Source organism: Pterocles gutturalis, unplaced genomic scaffold, assembly GCF_000699245.1.
Source record: "Pterocles gutturalis isolate BGI_N339 unplaced genomic scaffold, ASM69924v1 scaffold31404, whole genome shotgun sequence".
Taxonomy (NCBI): domain Eukaryota; kingdom Metazoa; phylum Chordata; class Aves; order Pterocliformes; family Pteroclidae; genus Pterocles; species Pterocles gutturalis.
Window position 1 is genome coordinate 1 of NW_010134195.1, and position 10,893 is coordinate 10,893.

Genomic DNA, 10,893 nt, shown 5'->3' on the forward strand with positions numbered 1-10,893 from the left:
TGGGTGAAGCCGAATTCAGCAGCCCCCGAGCGATGAGCAGATCCGAGGGTATGGGGATGTGGTGAGAAAGTGCTGGGGGTTCACCCCTGAGCTGCCAGAAAAAGCTTTCTCCTGATTATATTCTCACTTGGTTTTTAACCTGCCACTTGGAAATGGCCCCAGCGAGCTGGGATGAGGCGGGGGAGGACAGGGGGGGTCCCTCCGCAGAGCGGGCCAGCAGCAGAGCTGAGCACAGATGCTGCACAGTTCCCACAGCTTGTGCTAAGGAGCTTGGAAAGTCACTTTTAAACGAAGGTGGCTTTTCTTCCAAAGCCCAGCCCTGCCAGGAAGGGTCTCACCCTCTGTGCCCACAGCCCAGGGGCCGGGCTGCCTCCCGAGAGGGTTATTTCTGGCCACACCAGGCATCCCCCCCCCCAGCACCTTGTCCTGAGGGACAAGGCAATTCAAGATCTCCAAGAGCACATTTGGCAAAGAGGCTCCACAATTAATCTCCCCCATTTCAACACTCCCTGTTCTCCGCTCGTCATCGCTGCCTCCTTCCAGCCTGGCTCTGAGCAGCTTCTGGAAGCCGGCGTCCCCCCCTCCATCGCGTCTCCTCCCCACTGGGCTGCGGAACAAGCCACCAGCATCCACAGCGCTGCTCGCCTTGGACTTGGGGGTCCGCTCTCCCTGGGAGAACGGGGCTTTGGAGCATCCCTGGTGTGCCTCCACATTTTCTTTTTCCCAAATTCCTGGTTTATCTTCTCCTGACTCACAGGTTTATACAGCTCTGACAGCTTCTCAAAACACACACAAGGCGGGGGGGACAAATCCAACCAGCCACGAGGACCCACCGCATCCCATCCCAGCCCAAGCTCCCACTTTTGAAACAAACCAAAGCTTTTTGCAGAGGGTTTTAAAGACGGTGGTTGGCCAGCCACCAGCCTGGCTGAGCTGGTCCAGACCAACGCTGGCCAGCCTTCCTCCCCCGGCTAATCCCGTCTTGCCTTCTTGCTGCGCAGGAGCAGGTGGAGGAGCTGGAGGACAGGCTGAAGGAGCTGAAGAACGGGGTCCAGCTGCAGCAGCGCAAGAACCAGGAGCTGGAGGAGCTGAGGACCAGCCTCCACCGCGAGCTCTCCATCTACAAGTCCGTTTGTGTCCCGTCCCTGCGGAGGGGCTGGGGAGGGCTGGGAGGAGGAGGGTGGTGGAGAAGCGCGTGGGCACGCCGCTGTCGGCACCGGGGGGTTTGTCGTGGGCAGGTGGGCAGTGTGTGGGCAGGGGTCTGCTGGGGCAGCGCAGCGGGAACTCCAGACCCTCTGCCAAGGAGCAAAGAGGGATTTGCTGGGAATCCTGCGCACACGGGGAGCGGAGGCTGCTCTCCACGGAGCAGGTGGGGCAGCTTACAGTGCTGGGTCCTCGGGAATATGTGGAGAGGAGCCGAGGTTTGGGTTTGGGAAGCACTGTCGTGGATGCTGAAGAGAGCGATCTCCTGCTTATCCCTGTCTGCTGCTGGGCTCTCTCAGGTCTCCTTCGTCACACGGGATTTTTTAAAGCTCCAGAAAACATCCATGAGTTTATGGAGTATTTTATTCACCAGATTTTGCGTTATGTGTTACTCCAGTCCCAGCTGCACACACCTTTAACCCTTTTCTGTAGCTTCACTGGTACTTTAGTTTTCTTTTTCCCCTTCTCCACCCAAACCTCCTGACACACCACGGGAGGATATTCCCTACCACACCTAGGTGCAGTTTTATCCAGGGAAGACTTTAGCCTGGCAAGCACAGAGATCTGTTTCAGCCTCTCCAAGATGCATTACTGAGAGTTAATTGCACTTACAATTCAGAGCAGATCCCAACAACCCCCCGTCTTTGCTGCTCGGGGTCTGTCTAAACCACGGCTCTAAATCCCAGATCGATATTTAAAGCCGGCTGTAGCAGCGCAGTGTCTTAACTCCTGGCAATCTACAAATCGCCGTCGCTGGAAGCGATAGCACAGGGCTGCTCAGGTGTCACCTCATTAAGTTTCACATTTGCACCGGGGACCTCAGGGTGAAGCGCGGCTCCGAGCTGGAGCTGCTGTCTCCTGTAGCTCACACCAAAAATGACATTCCCTCCTGGTGGAGCTGGTTTGCTTGCCAAGGGCTCTGGAAGGGCTGGGCCAGGTCTGTGCGCTCACGAGACCCTGCACTGAGCCAGTTTAAGGGTTTCCTAATTACTTTTCCTCCACACTGTGAAAAGAAAGGAACGTTTTTCAGAGATAGCATCTCTCCCCCTTTCCCCCAGCCTGAGAACTTTATGTAAATACTGAGCAGTCTAAATTTATTTTCAACCCATACAGGGGCTGCTTAGAAATCTACGGCCACCTCTGCAAATCAGAAGAAAAAGCAGATCAGGACTCTTAGGAGACTTTTCCTCATTGTAGCAAAAATAAAGGACAGAGGCATCTGCAGGAGACGTCTCCTCTTGCTGCTTACCCTACGCAACCCACAGCAGCTGCCTGGAGCCAGGAGCACCAGACAATCATCCGCTTGTGTTTCTCAAGGTGCTGCTGTTGATCGCGGAGTAGAACTGCTTTTCCCCAGAGGAGCAGAGAAAATACAACTTGCACTGAACAATGGACATATATGAAGAATAACAGATGTATGTTTTGCTTTGTTTGGAAAAATGTATCTTGTCTTATTCCCTAGGTGGATTGTATAAACCTGTGCAGACAGTATTGTTCTGGAGGCCAGTGCTTGGGGGGTTTGGTTTTTAAAGTTTACCTGCAAGAGAAGCTTTATCCTTTTAACAGGATTTTCTTTTGTATTTCAAGGGTCTCTGCTGTATTGTGACATGCTCCACCGCGGGCCACAGAAACTAGTTTGTGGAGAATAGGTTTCCACTTTATATAAAAAGTCTCACACTGAAAATAAAGGAGTTTAAGGATACTTTAATTCTCAAAGCTGTGTCTCAGAGAAAATAATGAGCTTGTGTGTCAAACCAAGGTACTTGTATCAAGCCATTCATGCTGCAGATGAACAAAAAATAGTTCTGTGGCAAGGGCTAAAGACAGACCTGAAATGCAGCCAGCAGCACACTTCAAGGGGAAGGCACACGGCAGAGCATTACTGGGTGCCTGGGGGATATCAAACACTCATTTACTCCTTTCACGAAGCAGCAGAAACAGGGAGAAGCATCCACATGTTACAAACTAAAGAATATCTACACCCAAACATAGGGGTAGAAACTATGCCCTGGCTGCCTCTGCTCTCTGAAGAGGTTTGGCTTACCCTCAAGAAAGTGGTTAGTGCAGGGAAATCAACACAAAAAAATCCCAAAGCCACACAGCATTTACGTAGAAAAAATTTATTCCATCCGAAGCACTTACACGCAATTAGTCATGAGGAGCATGGAGAGCAACAGGTTGCTGGTGGAACAGGACACCCTAGTGGAAGATGTGCAGGAACTAGTGGTCAAGGACTAACTCCTAAAAAAAGGCAGTTGATCCGGGTTTAGTTTGCTTTACAGATACCAGCTACCAGTGCGGTTTTAGGTCACCAGGCATGCCATCTGTGGTACATCGGTTGGTAAAAACATAAACCTTTACAACTTGGTGGCCCCAAGTTTTAAAAACCATTTCACAGAAAGGAAAGAAACATATGTGAAAACACAGCTCAAGAAACACACAATAGAGCAAAAAATACGTGGAAAGTGAACAATGCTCTGCAGGAATAGCTAACAAATCCCAACCGCTGTCGCCCAGCAGATGGGAGAAAAGGGAAAGGAAGGAAGGAATGAAAAACCCAGAATTACCAGTAGAGACAAAAAATATGGAAAGAAATTTAATTTCAGTTCAAGTCAGAATCTGCAAGTCTGTTTTGTATCTGCAGAGGCAGACAAATCCACAAGGTACAGATTAACTAAAGGAATCCCAAGACTTCTGAGTTGTACTGAAGAGGACACGACCTTCCACCCTCCGTTTCTGAACTGCCAGCGGATTAACACTTGTATCATCTCCATTGGCTCAAGCATACTCTGGCAGCTCTACCCATTTAACTTTTGTTTAAATTAGGCAAAAGCCCGCAGTTGCAACAAGCTAAAGACAGAAGAAGCAAAAAACAACAAAATCCAAGTTTGCTCTGCGGGATGAAGGCAGCTAAAACGGAACAGCCAGCCCTACATGCAAAGAGGTTGCTGTAGGAAATCTGACCAGGGAGCTAGGGCACGGAACCAGCTGAGTTGGGCTGAGCCCTTTTCTTGGGGAGCACTCGCTGTCTGGGGTAAGAAGCCTGTTGGTGGTACCTACGGAAGGATGGCTGAACACAAAGTCTACGTGTGTCTCAAAACCAGTGTTAAGTCAATATCAGGGTTGAGAGGGAAGAGAAGGAAAAAAGACTAAAAATAGGAAAAGGTTTTCATCTAGGATCCTTGACCTTCCGGATCCACGCTTCCTTCAGGGTCTTCGTCGTTATAGATGTTCTCCGCCTGCAAGACAGAGACGGAGGAACTGAAGAAGCATTTACCACCACGCTGACCAGGATTCTGTCTGCTACAACACTTCAAAAAGTTGTGGCAGTTCCTCATCTGCGCATATGTATTACCCACCCCTGATCCTTCAGGACCGTTTATCATTAAAAGCAGCAACGCAAATGACCTTTTTCATAATCGCCATGTCTCCAAAATGTACTAAACCTTGTTACTATAGCTTATGGAAATCTGCCTTCTTAGAGCAGAGACCACTGCAAGACTTACTTCAATTAACAGACTATTGTGTAACATTTAGTAGATCCTCACTTAGCAGCAGCACCTCCCAGAAGAACTATATGGAAGGCTGCTAAGAGCAGCACCCCTGTAAAACAATTTATAGCTACCAAAAAAAAAAAAAAGAGTATGGTCTTGTCAAAGGTTATTCAAACAATACAAGATTATATTCCAAAACCTTCAACGGCCGGTAATTTAGGGCCAGCAACCACCACGCCTCTGCATCTTCTGAAGGACATTTACATAATTTGCAAAGATTTTATTCTTTAAGACAGTAACTAACAGAAACCTCAGTTTCATCTTTGCCTCTCACACACACTGTTTTCATTCAAACACAGAAGGGAAATATTTGCTTCTGCACCAGCACTTTCTTTTTTTTTTTTTAATCATAAGAAACGCAAAACAGCTTCTGAATATCTGTAAACTATTGTTTAAAGTGGATTTCACTATCCCTTCGAGATTGAAGCAGTGCAACAAAGTGAGTAGCTCAGAGAGCTGGAAATAAAAGCCAGAATGCTGAAAGCGGAATGCTCGACACAACTTACCATCTGCCAGACTTGCATGATATTATCTTCTGATACAGAACAAATTACCCAGGGTTCGTTGGGATTCCAGGAGAAATCAGATATCTTTGCAGTATGACCACCATGAATAAACTGGTATTGGGGAAACAAAAAGGGGAATGTTTTCAAATCTACATCGCAGAAATGAGCAACAGGTCAAAACAATCAATGAGATTCAAGAGACTTACCAACAGCTCCGGGGGACCATCCTCAGCATCTTCAGGGGACTGCTCTTCTCCAATTTTACTGTAAAAAAAAAGGGAGGAAAAATGAAAAGGTGGGTTTGTTTGTTTGTTTTAAGTGTGATGCAATTCATCAATAATATTTTGTCAGGACAACGTGACTGACTCAGGATTTACCTCAAGTCCCAGACATTTAGCCTGCGGTCAGTGCCACTGGAGGCCAATATAGTTTCATTATGGGGAGACCACTGAACCTACAGACAAGGATGAGTTTAGAAAGGACATCAGTTTTATGAAGCTGTAACATGACAGACACAACAAACACCACTGCATTTTGTATCATGGAAGTTCTACAGGAATTCAAATCGACAACAACTTGAAATATGAATATGCCAAATAAGAGCATTTAACACAGGAGTCAGGTTTGGGAACATTCAGACCCTAACAAGGCATTTGAGCACCACTGAGTACTACCTGTAACCTTTCCTCTAACAAAAACCACGTGTTACAAAGTGCAAACAGCTCTCAAGGATATCAGCTGCTCCTTACCTTAGTAAGGACTGCACAAATAGGAACTATGGATTCCTTCAGTAGTAGGGAGGGTTTACACACAAAAAGAAATCACTGTAATTAAGCTCAGCTGGCCAAGAGCTCACATTTACTAGTTCTGCTGAAGATAAATCTCTCCAAAACACAGCACTTAATAGGATCACAGGATTAGAAAAGAACACAACTCTGCACACTAACCTGACATTCCAAGATTCCATGTGTAATTTATTTAGAGGCAACTACAGTCTTAACTAACAATCCTTCTATGAAAAAATCTCTACATATTTCTCTTCTGAGTAAGGCATGAGTTGGGAGATGGAAATATTGTATCTGCTAAGCACATGCTACCCATGATGTTATCATTCTATATTTACACCAGCAAAATTAGCAATTGTTTGCTGTCACAGGATGTTCCTGTGATAGTCTTTAATGGGTACCAGCTAAAGCCTCCCCACACAGCCAAGCTGAGAAGATGAAAAACACTGCAGCCATTTCCTTGTGCCTCCTGCTTCAATCTGCTGCCATGAATAATTTACTCTGAGTCTGCACTGCTAGCATTTCACCCTGATGTTGTGGTTAAAGCTCTCGACCATTTCCTTGTTACGTCCTGCCCCTGGCTCTCTGGATACTCTTATCTGCACTGGAGCGCTACCCCGCCCAGAGCGCTACACAGCTCCCCAACACTACACCAGAAAATCAGAAGCAGATGAGAGAAAAGAATAGGAGAGTTTTTAAAGTGCAAGTACTTTCAACAAAAAGAGTGGAAAAAGAACGTTTTTCATTTTTTCCAGATAGCTAAGTAGAACTAAGTCTATGTGCATAAAATATAAAGATATTTTGTTATACCTGAAATATTTCATCTTTATGTGATTCAAAGGAGTGCAACTTTAATTTCAGGTTCCTCAAGTCCCATAGAGCAACAGTCTAGTAAGAAAAAAATAAATATTTTTATTAAACAATATATCCATCCACATTTACACACCAGAAACTAAACAAGCGCGTTCCAAGTTCAAGGTAGGCGTACCTTATCAGCTGATCCTGTAGCCAGGATAAACTCACTGTAGGGATTGAAAGAGAGGCAGTTGACTTCAGCTGTGTGAGCATCCACTGAATGACTAGGTTTGGAGGTGTTGTTTGACCGAGTATCCCAACTGCAGGGGGAAAACATGGAATTGAAACAAAGGTTTAGATCCCATTTTACTGAGGGACTAAGGAGCAGACGGGAAAGAGGGGTAGAAGCACTCAGGTTGTGAAGACATTACCCTACTTACATCATGAGCTTCTGATCATCAGCAACAGATCCAAAAAGAGATTCATGGAGCAGGTGCCAAGATACATCTTCCACTACTGCTGTATGCCCTGTGAAGATGGTCTTTGCATCCACCACTTTGCCTTCTTTTGGAACAGCACTAATATCCCACAAGCAAATTGTCTTTAAAAAAATAAAAAAAAATTAAAATTGCATCTTTAGACAGATGGACATTCTCTTTACCTCCCCTACCTCCTCTCCCTCAAAGAAAAGGGACCTCTGCCAAGGGACACAAAGTGCAGACTGTACCCCAGTGATATTTAAAGTACTCACGTGATCATCAGAAGCACTAAGCAAATGCCCACTCAGGTTTGGGTTCCACGACAGCCCATAACCTTCCTTCTGGTGTCCACGAAGACGCAGATCGGGGTTACACTCTCCAGAAGGGTCTGCAAAGGAGGCAACATAAGAACTCCAGTGCCTAGTATCATTTCCAGAACATCCTGGAATACCTGGCATTATGTTTTACTAAACCTTGCTTTGACATTTTCAACAGGATCCCTTCTCTATCCTTTTGAGCATTTTCCCCAACTGAAGAATCACCTCATTAAAACAGAATGCACTGAGATGACAACGGAGCAGTTTTTCTTAGCTTAACAAAAGCACACTGCAGATTCTTCCAAGCTGCTTTTTGGGTTTTTTTGGCTGGATGGCCCAGCAGCGGCTCATTCTAAATAGTGCTATAGTACCTGCTGAAGAGTTGAAGTCCAGCAGCCACCTCCGTGCTTTGGCATGAGCCACCTGGTCCAGCTGGATGGCGGAACCACAGCTCACCTCAGCTACTGCTCAAAAAACTCTTCCTAAACACTTTTTGGTGCAATATTTTCCTTTCTCTCATCATCTCTAATTGCACTTTGAAAGTGAGAAATGCAATGCAATCCACAAAACTTTTTAACCTCCTTTTCCCTACATCAACCTTTTCTTAAGGAAGGGCTGTCTGATCTCTGAAGCACAGACATAACAAAGAAGCAGACACCTGGTTTAGAAGGGTGTTTGGTGTAATCAAAGACAAGGACATCACTGGATGGGGTCTTCGTAGCGATGATACACGGGTTCTGTGGCATGTAACGTGCTCTGTTCACTTCTCCCTCGTGATTTATCTTGATTTCAATTTCAATTTTTCCACTAACTGACCCAAAGCCTCCAAACTCTGGAAATAAGAATTTAGTAGTTGAAGTAAGAAGCCCGTTTCAGATCAAAACACAAAAACCAAGACACTGGTATTACCAAGCACTTATTTTGAAAGAATAGTCACAAGAACAACTGCAACTGAAAGAATCCAGTTTTCAAATGGCATGTTGATTTAAACACCTGTATTTGTAACACCAAAATATCAGGATTTTGGCTAAGTTAAAGACCACTTCTTCCCAAAAATTGTTTGCTATTTCAAATTTAACAACACAAGCCCCCAGATTATCCTACCTAAAACTCTTATCTGTAATGAAGATGGGTTGTACATTTGAAACAGAGGTGCTGTAACTGCATTTTCAATTATAACAAAATTCATCATTGCAAAACAAAGTTCTGGTAAAAAATACCTGCTGCATTGCATTTAAGATATGAGACTACAATGTAACTTGCTAAGGACACCTTCTCTTCATAAGCAGAGTCACAGTAACTCAGTATTTCTCAAAACTGCACAGCACCCTTCTGGCAAAAGAGGAGGGGGTTTGCTTGTTTTGGTTTTAAACTGAAGTAGTATATTTTTAAGAAATGCTAAAATAGAACAGCAACAAAGTATTTATTAGACAACACAGTGTTCATGAATAACTGTAAGAAGCCCAAAGATCAAAATACTAATTGCACAATCCAGGCTTCCAGAAAAAAGAAGAGCAAACATTGAATCATTAAGGACTTTCACCAAGTAGAAAGACTGATTCAACCAAGCAAAAATGAGGAAAGTCTAACTTGGAACAATGCTGACAGCCAACTGAGATTAGAGAAAGCATCAAATTCAAGTCTGATATACCGAACAAAATACAGTCTTCTTATCCAAGAGGGGCTGGTACAACTATCAGGCAGCAGAATTCAGACAAGAGAAGAACATTTGAAATGTTACACTCCTCTGAAATAAAATATTCTTGTACATGAGTGACTTTCTCACTGGAAGAGTTTATGTCATGCAAAAGCGATAATAAAAATACCAATCAGCAGTATTCCATGAAATTCAATGTCAATTCACGATGAGAAATAGAGGGGTGAGGTTTTCCACCACACACACACGTGTTTGCAATAAGCCTGACACCTTTTATCATCATTATTAAGACACTACACACATTCAAAAAACATAGTACTTGTTTATTAAGTAAGGGTACCACTTAGAAACAAATCGATTACTTCAGAAGTAATATCTGAACTTTTCTGCCTGAACTTTAAGGAAGGACAAATATTTTATTGAGAAGGTGAGGAAAAAATGGTTAAAACTGCCCATGGTCCACATCTTCAGTCCCTTACCTCCTTTCTCACTATCATAGTGTGAAGCATCAAACTGTGCATCATCGTTAGGCAGCTGCACACTAGCTATCACGAGATGATTTTGTTCATCTGAAGTATGGGTCCCCAGGACTAACCGGTGAATGCTGAAATCCTTGCCTTCAGGTCTGCAAGGGAAGAGAGTTACATGAGAAACAAAACAAGGAGTTTACACAAATAGTGATACGATTACATTCTTTTGGTGACACCTTCTAACACAAATAACACTCTTTAAAATTATGGTTGCTCTCCTGCTCCAAAATCAAACTCACTTCTAGCATCCATAGCCCTCAACATGCTGTTGGCAAGGCAAGGGTACAAAGAGACAGAAAGAAACTGCATACTACATTACTTTAATAAAAAGTGACCCTAAATTTACTATTTATTCTGCTTTAAAAAAAAAAAAAAAAAAGCAACAGGATGAGTTTACCTTGTTACATCAGGAAGCCACTGAGCAGTCAAACTGGGCCACTCCAGAGCATGGGTCATGACCAAATCATACAAGAAGGGGGTATTCTTTTTCCATATTTTATACTCTTCATTGATCACACGTTCTTCCACCGCATCATCAAAGGCTGCTAAAGTTATTTGTTTTTAAAAAATGCATACAATTAGCCTTTATGAATATATTGACAACATATGCACAACCCTGTGAGTGGGCGGTCGATTAAAGAGCCAACTACATCCCACTCCGGTTTGCTGTTAGAGTGGTTGCTAGATGATTAAAAATCCTCTATTGCACATGCTAATCCTTGTTTCTGGATAAACGGCTTGGAATTAATATTAACTCTGCCAAATTTCATCATCTCAACAGAAGCAGCAGAATAAAATTCCAGAACTTTGTGCCACAGGATACTGTGGAGGCAAAACCCAGGGCTGTGAAGGTGTTTAAAGGCAGGAGGCCCAGCACTGCTGCTGAACAGAGCTGTCCAGACGCAGCCTCGAACTACCAGTTCCCAAACCCCCCTTTTCCAAGGCTCCTTTTGTTGCCTTGTTTCTCTCACGCACTTTCTCGTACCATCTGCTACCAGGCTCCAATAGAGAGAGAAAATGGGGGCGGTGAGACCCTGGGGCCGGGTGACATCTCTTTGTCTGCCCCA

The 10,893-nt window shown here is 44.4% G+C and overlaps 1 protein-coding gene across 1 annotated transcript; it reads right to left on the reverse strand.

Annotated features, from left to right (window-relative positions):
• Positions 1–3,307: 3,307 nt before the first annotated feature.
• Positions 3,308–10,367, reverse strand: RBBP4 (retinoblastoma binding protein 4). Its single transcript, XM_010081508.1, has 11 exons — positions 10,224–10,367; positions 9,776–9,921; positions 8,298–8,471; positions 7,595–7,710; positions 7,284–7,444; positions 7,037–7,163; positions 6,859–6,936; positions 5,641–5,717; positions 5,470–5,527; positions 5,264–5,374; positions 3,308–4,442 (listed from the first exon to the last, which is right to left on the reverse strand). Exons 1-11 carry the CDS (start codon positions 10,280–10,282, stop codon positions 4,377–4,379), a joined length of 1,173 nt encoding a protein of 390 aa, XP_010079810.1. The 5' UTR covers positions 10,283–10,367; the 3' UTR covers positions 3,308–4,376.
• Between the last annotated feature and the right edge of the window lie 526 nt (positions 10,368–10,893).